The 16,295-nt window shown below is 57.6% G+C and overlaps 1 protein-coding gene across 1 annotated transcript in view; it reads right to left on the bottom strand.

Annotated features, from left to right (window-relative positions):
• Positions 1-16,295, bottom strand: part of PHF2 (PHD finger protein 2) — a 102,449-nt gene that overhangs the window by 4,387 nt on the left and 81,767 nt on the right. Inside the window, exons 10-19 of the mRNA XM_010835970.1 lie at positions 14,696-14,787; positions 13,318-13,407; positions 12,351-12,710; positions 11,003-11,122; positions 10,455-10,573; positions 8,460-8,638; positions 8,243-8,313; positions 7,234-7,394; positions 2,665-2,939; positions 131-226 (exon numbers count right to left, since the gene is read on the bottom strand). Of these exons, the coding sequence (XP_010834272.1) occupies positions 131-226; positions 2,665-2,939; positions 7,234-7,394; positions 8,243-8,313; positions 8,460-8,638; positions 10,455-10,573; positions 11,003-11,122; positions 12,351-12,710; positions 13,318-13,407; positions 14,696-14,787 (1,563 nt within the window). The remainder of the gene's footprint in view (positions 1-130; positions 227-2,664; positions 2,940-7,233; positions 7,395-8,242; positions 8,314-8,459; positions 8,639-10,454; positions 10,574-11,002; positions 11,123-12,350; positions 12,711-13,317; positions 13,408-14,695; positions 14,788-16,295) is intronic.

Below are 16,295 nucleotides of genomic sequence, written 5' to 3' on the forward strand. Positions count from 1 at the left end.
CCTGGGATTGAAGTGGAGCCCCAGTCGGGGCTCAACAGACACCCTGTCTGAGCCACAGAGCCAGTGGGTGTGCAACACGACTGCTGGCATTCCGTGTGGACAGAGCTCCCCTCCCAGCCCCCAGCACTACCTGTCGGGCTATAGGGGGCGTCATCCGAGCCTTTCCTCTTCTTGGACCGGGACTTGAAAACAGGACTGTCCTCATCCGACTCCAGGGAGGGGTAAACTAGAGGCGGAAAGAGGAGGAAGGACTGAGCTGCTGGTGTGGCCCCAGCAGGACAGGAGCTGCAGGCTGCTGGCAGACCCTATGACTGGCACCCCTGGGGCCGTCTTCAGGCTCCATAGTACCAGCCCTCCCGGAGTGGCTGTCCCATGCACAGGCACAGGTGGCCTCTGAAATCGTCCAGCCCAGGCACCCCTTGGGGTCCAGAGAGGCCAGACAATGGGTTCCATCCAGCCCCCATGGCCACCCAACCAGCCATGCCTATGCCAGCCTGGCCGCCACACCCACTTGAATGCCCAGTTCTCAAGACATCTCTTCTGTTACTGTCAGAGAAGGGAACCTCTGATGTCCATGGAGCCAGCTGGCTCTGAAGGACCCCAGACTCTCCTCGACAAGTCTCTAGAGCAGGGAGACCCACACAGCAGTCCTGGGTGACTCACTGGGTGCCTCCTCCTATTATCAATAGGTTTAACCCCCAGGACCTGACCCATGTCCCAAGGGCACCCCCAAAATGGAGTTCACCCCACTGTCAGACCATGACAGCCCCCGCCAGTGAGGCCTGGAAGTGTCCACCAGATAGGACAGGCCCAGCGTCACCGCGGGAGGGCTCTCTAGGACAGAGGTGCAGCCTCACACCATCAGGACTGCACTGAAGACAGGCCCTGCGCCATGCGGGCAGCACATGGCCCCTCGCCCTGAGAAGCACACCGCAGCCCGTGGGGACTGGGACATCCCGGGCAGTGGGCCAAGGCATGGAGGTGGGTCCTTGCTCCAAGTCTCCTCCCAGGCAGCCAACAGCAACTCCTTCAGATCGTATTGGAACCTGAAGCGCTGGGCCTGGAGGGGCTACGGTGTGAGGTGAGTGGCCATGCCCCTGAGCAGAGGCCACAGCTATGGCCCAGTTGCCAACTTACTGCCCACCTCAGACTCAGGCCACAGAGCCACTCTGGGCCTTGGTTTCTGTTTACACAGACGCAGAATGGATGTGGTCTCAATGTGTCTATGAAATGGTATAGCCACTTCATAGTGGCTATACCTTCTCAGAAGGTGCCTTAGGCAGCGACCCAGGCAGACACCACAGATACAGGCCACACAAAACCCCCCGCAGTAGCACTATTCACAACTGCCGAAAGGTGGAAGCCATCCAAGTGCCTGGGGATGGACAAAGGGATAAACAAATGTGGTGTGTCCACACAGTGGAATGTTATCCAGCTAGTAAAAGGAACAAAGCTGACATGTGCTACAATGTGGATGGAGCCTAAAGAGTATGCTAAGGAGGACTTCCCTGGTGGTATAGAATCCATCTGCCAATGCAGGGGACACAGGTTCAATCCCTGGTCCAGGAAGATTTCACATGCTCTGGAGCAACAAAGCCCGTGTGACACAACCAATGAAGCCTGCACGTGCCAGAGCCCACACACCGCAGCTACTGAGCTTGTGTGTTGCAAGTACTGAAACCTGTGTGCCTAGATGAAGCCTGCGCATGCTACAGCCCACACACCGCAGCTACTGAGCTTGTGTGTTGCAAGTACTGAAACCTGTGTGCCTAGATGAAGCCTGGGCATGCCAGAGCCCACACACCGCAGCTACTGAGCTTGTGTGTTGCAAGTACTGAACCTGTGTGCCTAGAGCCTGTGCTCCTCAACAAGAGAAGCCACCACAATGAGAAGTTGGTGCACCGCAAGGAAGGGTCGACCCCGCTCACCGCAACTAGAGAAAGCCCACACGCACCAATGAAGACCCAGTGCAGCCAAAAAAAAAAAAATGCATAAATAAATGAATAATGTGTTACTATAAGTTTAAAAAAAAAGAGTATGCTAATGAAAGAGGCCAAGCACCAAAGACCAAGTACTGTGCAATTCTGTTCACATGACACATCCAGATGAGAAAAATCTATGAGTTGGCATAAATCAGTGTAAATCACGGAGAAGGTAATGGCACCCCACTCCAGTACTTTTGCCTAGAAAATCCCATGGACAGAGGAGCCTGGTAGGCTACAGTCCATGGGGTCACTAGAGTCGGACACGACTGAGCGACTTCACTTTCACCTTTCACTTTCATGCACTGGAGAAGGAAATGGCAACCCACTCCAGTGTTCTTGCCTGGAGAACCCCAGGGACGGGGAAGCCTGGTGGGCTACCGTCTATGGGGTCGCACAGAGTCGGACACGACTGAAGCGACTTAGCAGCAGCAGCAGTAGCAGCAGCGTAAATCAGGGGAGGCAAATTGACTCTTAATGGACAGAGGGCAGGGTTTCCTTTGATGAAATGTTCTCCAGTTGGGGGTGCTGACGGCAGCAGACCCATCCCTCTGAATACACTAAGCACCACTGAGTTGCATGCTTCTAAAGGGCAACATCTAAGGCCTGTGAATTACATCCGCAAGAGGGTCTGGCTCCCAGCACCCAGGACAGGCACCTCTCCCTGCACAGCAGCACTCACCATAGTCCGAGTCCTTGAAGCAGGCGTCCAGGTGGTCCTGCTCCTCCTCATAATCGTCCAGGTCCACGCTGTTCTTGGCCGCCCTCTTCAGCAACCGCTTGCCTGCGCTCTTCCCACCAGCCCCGTTCTTCCGGGCACCATGGGCGGCCAGCGAGCTGCCCTTGGCCTGGCCAGCACCCCACGTGGTCTGCAGGCAGGAGTCGGAAGCCTGCAGGTTGGCCATGGACAGCATTCCCTGAATGGCTTCCTGTGTGCTGGGGGAGGCGGGGGGCTGGCTGGAGGCACAGAGAGACAGGCACTCAGCCCATGGCCCACACATCCTCCCTCTCAGCAGCCAGCAGAGGGCGTGGGGGGAGGACGGTGGGGGCTGATCATTTCCCCATGGAAAGGACCAGCTACCCGCTTCCTCTACCCTCTGCCCCCCATCCCCCAACATCGAAGGGAGAGCTGGAGGCCTTGGGACAGAGAGGGGCATAAATAAAGAAAAAAGGGAGGGGAAAGTGGAGGGAGGGGACGAGGGAGAGGCAGACAAAGGTGCTCCTGATCTCTCCCATCATGAGGTCAATAAGCAGAATCCCCCCAAGGACCCAGGCCACCTCTCCCTCCCTCTTCCATTCTCTGTGCACCCCTGCGCCCACCATGGGCTCCTGCACTAAGCCCCAGTCGTGGGTGCTTCCCCAACATCTCATCCAGCACCTGAGATGGAGCGGCTCAGCCCACTCCCTCCCATGGCACTCGATCTCCCCAGGTGACCCACACCATCTTTTTATGACTGCATCTGCACCCACACCCTCACCCTTGCCCATCACCCCAGACATTTTTCCACCTGGGTCAGGAGAGTCCACCCCAGCCTCTGGGGAGCCTGGCCATACCTCTCACTGCCCCCTGGTTCCTGAGGAAGCAGGGCCTGGAATGGCGCAATGCTTGGCTCTCCTCCCTGGTCACAGACCCAGGAGGCCCAGGAGGCCCAGCAGTGGGCCCGTCTTGCATGTGTGACACTCAGGCCCCCTCCAGCCTGCCCCATGTGCCCCTGGGGGATGGACACACCCACAGGGCTGCCAGAACACAAAAGCAGCACCCAAAAGTGTACCCACAGAACCACGCTGGTGGTTCTGCATGGTCCCTGCCCCCTCCCCAACTTCCAAGAAGTGTTTGAAGCATCTCTAGTAAGACATTAAAATGAGAAGAAATCCCTGCTCAGACATAAAGTTCCCAAGACTGAGGTTGGAGAGTAAAGGGAGATAGAGCTGGCCCCAGGAAGCACAGACACAGAGGGTGGTCCCCTGTGTTCCTGGGGGCCCACCGAGACAAGCTTGGACAAAAGTCATCCTGCGAGGGGTACTGCTGGGCTCCAGGCCAGGGACTCTGCCCTAAGCCAGGAGGCAGCGACGGGCGGGCGCCTCTCTGGGCAGTCCTCCATGAATACCGCTTCCCCCAGCCCCACCCAAGACGTACTGGACTGCAGTGTTTTGGGCTTTTGCTAGAAGCGGATGGATTATGGTTCCAAAGCCACAAACAGTGGGAAAAATCAAGTATGATCAGACCGCTGTGGAGAGTTAGGAGCTCTCCACCAGACCTTCCACCTGCCCCAGTGTCCTCCCAACCCCCACTGTCCCGTGCCATGAAGGCAGAGGGATACCCAGACCCAGTCAGGAGCACATGGCATTTGGGAGTGGTAGTATCATTGCTATACCATCATCACTGATGCTTTCTGAGCAGGGATGGACCCCCCCCACCCCCAGCCCGGCCAAGTACGAGAGCCAGCAAGAGCTGATAGATGGCCCCCCACGCTCTGCACCAGGCTCTCCAGTGCTCGGCAGATGAGGCCCTGAAGGTCCCAGGCATCCTCACCCAGCCTTATGGCCTGGACAAATGCCAGGCTTCCTGCAGGGATGGCAGGGTGGGGGCCAGGACACCCACCACGAGGGTCCTCCGGGAGCCAGCATGGAAGCCAGCCGCCTGCCTGTGCCATCTGGACGTCGTGGTCCCAGCCCAGCTCAGCTGCAACTGAGAGGGAGGGGTCTTGGAGCCCAGGGCTGCAGACTGGCCACGTGGGCCGGCAAATCAAGGAGCAAAGTCTAACCAGTGTGCATGGAAAATAATACCTTAATCCTCCAATTATCATACCAAAATCCTCTCCTTCCCCCCCGGCGGTAAACACTAAGCAAACCATCCACAAGAAATTAACATATTTTCCTCCATTTTCTTCAGCTGTTTTTTCCAAAAAAGCAAATACTTAAAACAGAGCAAATGGACCATCAAACACTGACCTACACTCCAAATGGGAGACTTGGGAAAGGAACTGCCTGCGGCGGCCAAGGAGGCCAGCCCCGGCAGGCACACGTGCACGTGTGCAGGCGTGTGTGAGCACACACATGTGTACCTACAGATCAGTTCACAGCGCGTCCACAGACTGGCCGCCCTCTCCCAACAGGCCATGCCCTTGCTCAGTCAGGAGCCCAGGCTGCAGGCCCTGTGTCCCAGCTCCGGGCAGAGTTCTGGCACCAGCCTCATCTGCCCTCATCCAGTTTTGGGGGGAGCTCTCCATGGAGCTCACAGGGGACCTGGGTGAGCATCATTCTGTCACTGAGGTGCCAGCTAGCCAGAGCATTCCCAGAAGAGAGGCACCTCTGAAGAGATGTGGGGCCAGCCCGGGCACCAGCCCCTCCAGCAGAAGGGGGCTCACAGCCAGGCTTCTCCTCCCGGCAAAGGGGTCTCAGGCCAGGGTCCCTCCTGCCACCACCGAGGCATCTCTGCAGTTGAGGGGCTTGGGTCTGCCTTATCTACAGAAACCACTTCATGCTGAACAGGAAATCTGTACCCCACAGCTCTGTAGCAGCCTCCAACCATACTCCACTCCCATGAGAAAAGGCACCTATGGCTATCTGTGAGCATAACACTGCACAAAAAATGATAATCTGTGAAAGAAAATACAACCATTTGATTTAGGAAGAACGCTTTTCAATCAAGCCCTAATCCTCCTGCTGGGGCCCCACTGTCTGAGATGGGGCAGACATGTGCCTCCACCGGCCCAGGTAGCCCTCAGACCTTAATCCTGGTAGCACGGGCTGAAAGGCAGATCTGGAGGACCAAACCCGGATCAGACCACGTAAGCCCTGCCTCCCTCAGGCCAAGTCACCCCCCCTGGCTGGATGACACCATCTAGCAAGGTCAGCCTTCCAGAACCCCCACGCTTAGGCTCCATCATTAGCAAATGGAGACGCTAGTCCTGCCTCTGCTGCCTCCTAGCTGTGTGGCCTTGAGCAAGTCACCTAAGCTCTCTCAGCCTCAGTTTCCCCATCAATGCAGCAGGAATCTCCTGATGACTCAAGAAATAGGAGGGGAGCCAGCCCTCACCATGGTAGCAGACACTTCCAGAATGGGGAGGCTGCAGGGGACACAGGCCCCCGTCCCTTGGTCTGTCTGTGGTACTTGTAGAAATTCCATGTGGAAAAAAACAAAAAAAATGTCCCATGATGCTTAAAAGCAAGAGCCAACTGGGGCCAATTGGGACCAAAAAGGAATTTAACTGGGACCATCCTGAGAAAAGGGGCTTCCCTGGTGGCCCAGTGGTAAAGAATCCACCTACAAGGCAGGAGACTCGGGTTCAATCCCTGGGTTGCGAAGATCCCCTGGGGAAGGAAATGGCAAACCACTCCAGTATTCTTGCCTGGGAAATCCCATGGACAGAGGAGCCTGGTGGGCCACAGTCCATGGGGTGACAAAGAGTCAGGTATGATTGAGCAACTAAATAACGACAATCATGAGAAAAACAAGCCCCATGGCCTCCCATCCAATGCAAAAGCCCAAGAGAATTAATCCATTTCTCTCAAATCAAAGGATTGAAACTGGGCAGGCCTAGGCAGGGAGGACTACCTGAGCTGAGCAGACACATGTGCTGGCCTGCCTGATCGCCTGGAAGCTCAGGGCCTCCAGGAAAGGGCAGCATATACACCAGCAGTGAGTGGGCTCCTGAGGCCTCACATGTGGACTCAAACAGGTCTCAAGGGTAGCCTGGCTTAGCTCCCACACACTCCCAGTTGGGGTGGGAATCTGGGACCCTGGCCTATCCAGCCCTTTCTCATGGAATGGGCTCTCACATCCCAAGCTCTGAAGCCATCATCTCCCTTGCTGCAGATGACGGCTCTGCAGGGAAGCCAGCTTGGAGTCCCAGAGAGGCCCATGAATGCTCTTTACCCTAACACGAGGCAGACACTGTGGAATTTTCTTAGGTCATTTTTATGGCATTTGGGAAATGACGAGGCAGAGACAGCTGGACGTCCCAGTCTGGAAAAACCCTGATACCCTCCAGGTACCCAGCCTGGCCCTGCTTTCCCGCAGGCACACAGATATGGAGGCCCCACAGACTCCTCACACAGGAGCTCTGCAACACGAAGGACCTACATAGCCAGCCCCCGCTCACCTCCCTGGCCACCTGGCACCACCTCTGCCAGGCAGGGGTCCCACTCTGACTGTCCAGCCTCCAGGACATGGGCTGATGGAGCCCTGTTTGGCCCAACTCTGTGGAAGCACCCAGTCCCCCCAGTTCCCTGAGGGCACTAGGCCTACCTGTTGGGGTTGTACTCGAGTGCGCCAACCTCCTCGCTGGCCTGAAGCAGGTCCAGGATGCCCGCGGCCGAACCCCCGCTGTCCTTCTTCACTTTGGCATTGCGGGCGGGCTTGGTGTCCGTGTCTATGTGCAGTGAGCCCTCATCAGAGGAGTCATCGCTCTGCTGTAGGGACAGAGCAGCCAGTCAGAAAAGGGCTTGGGGGTAGGGATGGGACTGTTTCACTCCAGTGAGAAAAAGAGGTTTTTAAAGAGCTTGTCCTTGTGCTGAGCACCGGGAGGCTGACTGACCAGACACACACTGCAGAGCATGGGCGCCTGAGCTTTGTGCTGGGAGCCTGCAGCCCCAACTGCAGCACTGTGCCAGATGAGCCCTGGTTTACAGAACCTTATGTGAGAGCTCCAGTATTGAGCACAGATACAAGAAGAGTTGCCGTGGTTGGACAGGGATCAGGTGGGTGAACCTGCGCCTGAAGGACACCTGTTAACAGCCCCTGGCAGGTGGCTCCGCAGGGACACCCTGGGCTCTGCAGGTATGGTATCACTCGTCTTCCTGGAACTTGGCTTCCTGGGAGATGGCCATCACATCCTGGGCTGGACACGCGTGGCCTTGGAGGCCATCTAACTTAACCACCATACCTCAGTGCAAGACCCACCCCCCAGCAGCCTGGCCTGCTACTCTCTGTACTACCATCCTCAAGCATCAGGGAAACTCGTGGATCTGACTGAGGAGCGCAGCTCCAGAGGCCCCACCACTCAGACACCTGTAGACCTTCCACGAGCCCCGACTTTGCTTCTGCCCCTTTGTGCAGGGCCCCAGGGTTCACAGTCCCACATCTGGAGCCCAGCCAGCTTCCCCAGGAAAATGTCCCCCTCTGCACTCCACCCAGAAGGCTCAGTCAGAGATGCCCCACCAAGTGGTAGGCGGGCCACTGCCTCAAGAACAGCCAGACACAGAGATGGCTATCTTGCTCACTCCCGTGACCAGTGTCCCAGAAGGCAGTCGCTTACCTTGTAGAGCGCCGAGTCCAGCTTTGGCTTTGTAACGGGCGTGGGCAGCGGCTCCTTCTTGTCCAGTAGGACTGAAAGCAGAGCAGATGGGAGTCAATGGCAACTTTGGAGGGGCACAGGGGGACCCTAGTCCAGCCACATCCAACGCCCACTCCACATGCCCAGGATGGCTCCTACGGGGCTGGGTCTGCCCCCTCCCCGTGTCCCCCCAACTCACAGGACAAGTCCCTCTTCGGAGCATTTTTCTTTCTCCTAATAGGGAATTCGTCAATCTTGAGCTCCCCATCATCCGACACATATTCATATTCATCCCGCACCGGCTGGGGCTTGTCCTCCTTGAAGTTCTGCAAGGCCCCGAACACCCCTGGGCCAGGCTGTGGCTTGAGGGCCTTGGAGCTGGGGTGGGAGAAAAGGGCCGGTCAGTGGGCATCTGCACAGCCTGGCCAGTGCCCCCAGCACTCCACCCCTCAACAGGCCTTGGAAGACCAACAGTAAGGGCTGGACCCCTCCCAACCCTACAGCCTCCTCTCCAATGCCATGACCCCAGCAAGGATAGCACACAACCCACGAGGTACATGCCCGGCCCTTTCTCAGGCTGTGTGAGGTTGTGCCCCTAACTGCCCCCTGATCCTCGCTGCTGGACGAGTGCTGGACTTCCGTCAGCCTGCCCTGGGCCTGATACAAGCTCAGAGTCAGACACAGCCAGTGCCAACTGGCCTGGGTTTTTTATTCACACAGATATTATGGAAAAATAATTTCAGGGCTGAGGTGTAGGAACAATGTAACAAATCTCCCTCCTGGGGCCACAGGGCTACTGCAAATGAGCAGAGTCCGATGCTCCAGCTGCTGCCCCCGGGGTCAGCTGAGGGCACAAGTGCACACTCAGCAGTGGGGAAGAGCAGGCAGGGCACAGGCGTCCGCAATTCCCAATGGGCACAGCTCCGGTTCCCAACAGTGGAAATACCGAGGACAGCTGGCAGTGAGCCCTGCTGGGTGTGGGCATGAGTTACATCATGCAACACACACACACATGTACACACACATACCCGTGTACATACACATACCCGTGTACACACATGGTTATAGAATCATGTCTCCTTTTCTCCCTTCCATTTCTAAACTCTAGCACGGTCAGTCAGTCATACAGTTAATGCCGTCAAAAGCTCCCCGGGACCCACCAGCTGAGCTTCAGATAAGTCAAGGACATGCCCAGGGCCGTGAAGTCATGGCAACAGAGCCAACCCATCTGCTTGCCAAGAGGCCTTGGCACACTGCCACGAGCTCTTGGGAAAAGCAGGCCCACCTGTGCCGGGCCCTGCGCGCACACCAGACACTGATGGCTGTGTCCCGCGGCCTGAAAGTGGCCTTCTCCCATTTTGCAGATGAGAAAACTCAGATCCACAGGCGCAAAGTGGCCCCGTTCCCACTGGGATGTGTCTACCTCCTGTTTGTTAGGCACCCACGCTGCACTTTGGATTTAGCATACAACTGCCAGACCAAGGCCAGCGAGGGGCTTCTCGGTGGGTACAGGGCTCCTGGCCCACCCACCTCCCATCTGGCCAGCCCACCACACCGGTCAGCCGACCGAGATCCCTTACACAGTCTGGGACCTAGACACACCAGCTCACACACACAGACCCACCCAGGCTGGGTGCCCCACCTCTCAGCTTAGGGCCATCTCCTCCAGGAAGCCCTCCCACCAATTCCCTTGGGCACCCACGGACTCCATAGCACCCCAGGCCCCACAAATCCTCCTTCCATGGCCCCAATCACAGCCATAATTTCAGGTGGATTTGAGAGTACTGGGCTCATACCAGCCTCTCCCCACTGCCCTCTGGACTCCTAGGCCAAGATCCTGACCCCTACGATGTCCTCTGTGACAGCCCAGGACAGCACTTGGCTAGTATCTGCCCAATCATACCCTCCCCTCCTTGCCGCACACACCACTGCTCCCTGCCTACCTACCTGAGCTCTTTGGTTTAGGAGGCAGGAAAGGGGTCAGCCTGGTGAGGCCCTCATGAGGGGTGTGCCTGTCCTCTAGCTCAGGACAGAGGCTCATCTGCAGAGTCCTCCAGGCGAGTGTATGTGTGTGTATGAGGTGTGCACAAGCAGAGCGTGTGTGTGTGTGATGTGGAGAGGAGATGCTCAGGGTATGTGTGGCAACATGTGGTGCGTGTACAACCAACCCCTCCTGGCACAAGCACTCACGTACCCAAGCAGTTTCTTGTTGGAGAAGGAGAAGGAGAACTTGGTGTCCTTGTTCCCTGACAGAGGAGACTTCTCCAACTTCTGCTCTTCCTCCATCTTCAGCAGGGAGTCGGGTTTGCTGTTCTGAAAAGCAAACCCAGGACCGTCCCTGAACCCCATACAGGTGCCCAGTGGGCAGAGGCAGCAGGACAGGCCAGCCTCCTCCCTCTGACATGTCACCCAAGGACCCAGGCCCACCACAGCCCCAGGTCCACAGGAACTGCCCTTGGATACAGACCAGCTCCAGGACTGCCAGCTCGAACCGGGGCAGGCCACTAAGGGCAACAGCGTCCATCCTCTTAGGCTAAGATGTGCCCACACCAACCCTCAGAAGGTGGCTCCAGGAGGCCACGTGCACACCCAGACCCTCAAAGACCTTCACAGCACACACCCTGACACACCCCACACGCGCCACCAAGCCCACACCTGCCTCACACACCACCTTCTTTCACTAACAGCCCTCCCTGAGGGTAGACTCACTCACCAGCACACCTGCACACACACACACCTCACCTTATACTTCCATTTGGCCTCTGACTTGCTCTTAGTTTGCTCTCGGATTTCCAACCGCTCCACGTCATTCTGCGTGCTGATCACCTCCTTGTTGGGCACACTCAGGACATTCTTTGTGGCCTAGAAAATACTAGCCATGATCTAGTAGCAGACATGGGAGGGCAGCAGGGTCCATCAGGCTACAATACAAAGTCCCTACAGCACAGAGTCCCCACCTCCTGCTTGCCTACATACATCAGTTCATCCATCCATCAATATACCCAACCACGTATCCAACTAGCCATCCGTCCATCTGCCCACCCATCCAATTATCCCCCATCCATCTATCTACTACTCACCATCCACTATCCACCCACCCACCTGCTGCTGTCCACCCACCCACCCATCCATCCACACCATCCATCCACCCACCCACCCATCCAATTATCCACCGCACACCTATCCACCACCCACCATCTACCTATCCACCACCCACCCATCCAATTATCCACCGCACACCTATCCACCACCCACCATCTACCTATCCACCACCCACCCATCCACTATCCACCTATCTACCCACCCACCATCCACTATCCACCTATCCACCCACCCACCATCCATCCACACCATCCATCCATCCACCCACCCATCCACTCATTCATTCACCAACCATTCATCCATCCACTCACCCACTCATAAATCATTCACCCACCCATTCATTCAACCACTCTTCCTCCTCCTACCCTTCCTTCCTCCCTCTCTTCTTTCCATCCACTCATCCATCTATTAATTCATACATTCATCTGCCCTCTTTGCATTGAGAAAAGGAAAAACCATTTGCCCCACTTAAGCCCTGAAACATCGGGTAATGATGTTCCACTAGCAGGAAACCATTCAGTATGGCCTGTTGTTAGAGACTCACTGTTCCCAAAGTCCATACCTAAGACCCTCTACTCACACTGATGGGACTTCAAGGCCAGCCCTGCTCTCTTACTGCCACAGGGGCTCAGGGCCCCAAGGAAGCCTGGCCCATCATCACCTCCACTCCTGCCTCCCCATTGCCCTCCACTGGGTGCCTCACCCACCTTTAGGTTTCAGCCAATGTCTAGGCCCCAGGGAAGACTCAGCCGGCTTGTCCCCCCAGGTGACCCTTGATGGTACCACCCTGACCCAGGACAGACTCCGCTGCCTTTATCATGAGGGTCTCTCCCCAGCTGCCCACTACACCAAGCTTGCTGGGGCAGAGCCCAGCTGCCCTGGGTCTCCAGCACAAGGACACAGCAGGTCCAGCACCAGCCCACAGGCCCGCTCCACGGAGGTGTCTGCAGGCCCACTGACTACAGGTAGGGAGGTCAAGACCACCCACCTTGCCCTTCTTAGGAGGCTCGATCTTGGTCAGTGCCTCCTTGGTGTGGGCCTCCAACAGGTCCAGGTTGGGGATGGTGGGTGATGCTGAGCCCCTGCACTTCTTCCCTTTCTTCTTGCTCCCATCCTTGAGCTTCAGTGACTTGGGAGGCTTGGGGGGCTTGGGGGGCTTAGGAACTTTGGACGGCTTGGGCATCTTCACGGTTTTGGGAGTCTTTTTTTTGGACACTTTCTCCAGGAAGGACCGCGGAGGGCTGGCCTCAATGGGGGATGGGGGCTCCTCCTTTTCCCGGTCCCCAAAACAGACCTCGTCTGAGGAGACAGCCGCAGTTACTTCAGGTCGGGAGGCCTTGGAGGCATTCTGGGAAAAGGACAGGAAGAGGTGACCAAGAGTGCCCTGCTAGGAGGGTCTCACAGCCCCAGGCCATGGGGAACAGGCAGAAAAGGAGCATCTGTCTACATCACTGGTGACACACTCACACGTATCCTACACCATCTGTATAACAGGCTCACACCCATCTACACCGTCTATGAACACAGTCACACCATCCATACCATCCGTGTGACAATTTCACACCTGTCTCACACCATCCACATCAGCAGCCACTTGACCACTCTACCTCCTTGGTGGGGACTGCTGTCCCACCCCAAGGCACGGGGAGGCTGGGGGCTGGACAGGCTTGCACAAGCTGAGCCTCAAGGGGCTGAAGCAGTCCTTGCGGCAGAGTCATCCCCCTCCACGGGGGGCTACACAGCATCCCCACACTCTCTCATTCCCGAGGATCCCACCAGGAGACTGTGAGTCTGCCACCAGGGCCGAGGATCCAGCGTCATCGTGCAGCTGACCCTGCCCCAGAGGGCTGGGGGAGGGGATGCTTCCCATGTGCCCGACCCTCGCAGGATAACCAGGGAAGACAGGCAGAGACATCCCTCAAGCAGGGTCAGCAGGCCACCAGGGTGAGCCCTACCTCACTGAGCCGGATCTCTTTGGCGAGGTCTTTGATGAGCTGCGAGGGTTTGAAGTGCTCTGGGAGCTCGTCCTCATGTTCTGCCAAAGCCTGCAGGATAGCCCATGCACAGGGTCAGCTGCCAAGTCTGGGCACAGATGCCCACTCCCCCTCCACTCGCAGGGGCCCCAAGCAGGCTCAGCTTCTGTGGTTCCTGACTCATGCCCTTTGTCCCTCCAGGCTGTCCCCCATCTACCCAGCCAGGACCTCCAGCCCCACTGCCACCCAGACAGGCAGAAGGGAAGGCACTGCCACAGGCGTGGACTGGCTGCTGGGGGCCCTAAGGGCGTTAGCCCACTCTAGCCAGACACTGTGCCGACGAGGAGGCTCTGCCATGATCCCACTCTTACAGATGGACAGTAAGTTCCAGAGGGGAGGGGGTGCCCAGTGCCACTACCAGCTGTGACGTGAATGTAGGCTATCCCTTCTTCCTAGGCGTGAGGCCACTTCACCTGGCCAGACAACTGGTGTGAGTCAGGGGGCACACCCTGCCCCACTCCAGGCTTTGAGAACCGAAGGACGGCCCTAGGAGGGTACCTACTGCCCCACCCCACCCAGCTCACCCGTGAGAGACGCACAGTGTTCCCCTCTTGGACTCCCCAATTCCTCAAGACTTTCCGGGGGCCTAGTGGGATCTGCTTAGACTATGCTGGCACCCCTGACTGGCAGGGGTTCCCAAGGCAGTAGACAGGGAGCCCTGAGGCTGACCAGGCCTCTCCCCTCCCTCTGTACCAACAATCCAGGCAGGATGCCAAGGGAAGCTGGAAGTTGCTTTTCTGGAGCCTCCCTGAGGAGAAGTAGCCACTGCATGGACGCTAGTGAGGGTGCCGATGCTTTCAAAGCGGGGGGACCCAGAAATGCTGCTTCAAGGGAGTCAGGAGGGGCACAGGGCAGTGCTCCTATGGTCGGGGGGGATGGAGGCACGTAGGGCAAAGGGACTGTCCTAGTCATAGAGCAAAGCCAGCTCCTGAGGTGACGCCTGCACCAGTCAGTGGGACAACGAGGACATCTCCACTCTCCTATTCAGAATGTGACCCTCCAGCCAGTCACTGACTCAAGTCCTCCCCGCTCCCTGGCCTTCAGGGTCCACGCAGTGCCATCTCTACCACCTCACCTCTTACTGAATCTCCCTGCCACCCAGCCCCCCCGCTCAGGCCAGGTCCCGAGGTGGTGGGCCCTCTCCCGCATCTGCCCCCACCAACAGATATGTGACTGGCCAGGTGCCCTCCACCTGCCTCTCACATGCTAGTTCCCACCGAAGGAAGGACAAGCCCGAGGGATGACGCCCCGCCTGCCGCCCTCCCTTCTGCCCTGGGTCACGCCTAGCACACTTCCCTACCTGCTTTCTCGTCCATGATCTGAAAGCACCATTGAGAATTTTAGCTCCTTGGACTAAATGAGGGGGCAGCTGCTTCCCAGATTTGTGAGAACCTGGGGGAAGACGGACGGGTTTGCTCAGGAGGGTACCCACTCTCCCCTGCCACCTGCAGGTGACTCAAAGCCCCGGTGGTGGGGGATATTCAGGGCCAGAGCTTTCAGAGGCATGTGCCCACCACCACCTGCCCAACTGCCAACGGTTCCTCTTGGAACCCAGGGGATGCCCATCTAAGATGCTCTGCAAGGGGCAGGACTGGCCTTCCCACTGTCCACCCACCAGGCCCCTCAGGCAGTGGGCTGGCTCCCCCTCCACTGGGCCCCAGCCTGCGACAGTGAGGGACCACAGTCATGCCCCAAACCAAGCGTCCCCGATGCTGATCCCACCCACTCACAGCCCCCTGCATAGCTCAGGCAGTGGGCCCACTTCCCACTGGGGTGGCCCAGGGCAAGCACCACCTCAATCACATCCTTGGGAGCCAGAGCTGCCCCCAAACAGAAGGGACAGAGCATTCCCCCTTCAGGCAGAGAGTTCACCATGGAGGCAGAACAGCCCTGAGCTCTGACACCACCAGATGACCATGTCTGGCCTGTGGCAAACCCCTGGGCCCTCTCAGCTCTGAGGCTGCTGAGCTGTCAGCCCCATCACAGAGGAAGGCCCAAGGCAGAGAGGCAAGGGCATCCCAGCAAGGCCCAGCTAGTCAGCAGTCACCCTAGCCAAGCCGTCCCCAGGTCATTAGGGTGTGATTCTGCCCATACAAACCCCATTCCATCTCCCCAGCAAGAAACCCCAGAGCAGGGCAGTCCTTCTGCCTGGAGTACACGGCTGAAGTTTAGAAAATGATGGATGAATTTCACTGAAACCTAGCCAGCCCAGGTTAAGAACCATTTTCAGCCTTCTGATCTCAAATTAGAGTCAAAGTACAAAGGAGTCCTGATAAGGAGGTCTCTACTTGAGACTCTTATCAGAACACAAAAGAGCAGCTTCCTGGAAGGCAGGTGCTGCTGAAAAAGGAAGCTCTCCATGAAAGCAAATGCTCCTCCTGCATCCCTCACATGGCTGCAGAAAGTCTGGAGACCTGAGCAGGAGCTGGCCACCTGGAGTTGATCCCAAAGGCAGGACTGGCAGGACGTAGGATGGAGGGCCATGTTCATGGAGGGCAGGGACCCAGTAAAGCCCATCCCTCCCCACGGCCTTCCCCGGGGGACTCTGGCATCCTCACTCCCCCAAGCACAGCAGGGGTGCTACCGGGGTCCCTTGGCTGGTAGCCAGGCAGACCCCAGGCCTCTCGATGTCCCAACTGAGCCCTGTCAGTAACCACACAGGGCCATGGGGACCAAGCAGAACACACACCAGGTCTGGAAATATGTGGCCAGAGCTCCTGCAACACCAGACGACCCTGCAGGCAGGAGCCCCTTCCAGCCCCATAGCACACAGACAGGGAAAGCAAGGCCTGGGAGCTGAGGGGACTTTCTGCTCAGACCCCACAAGGGCAGCGCTCAGCCTGTGCCCCAGGGCCCAGCCGCCCTGCTGCATGATGGCAGACCTGTGACCACTCTCCGGC

This window comes from Bison bison, unplaced genomic scaffold (genome assembly GCF_000754665.1).
Source record: "Bison bison bison isolate TAMUID 2011002044 unplaced genomic scaffold, Bison_UMD1.0 scf7180017864057, whole genome shotgun sequence".
Lineage (NCBI taxonomy): Eukaryota > Metazoa > Chordata > Mammalia > Artiodactyla > Bovidae > Bison > Bison bison.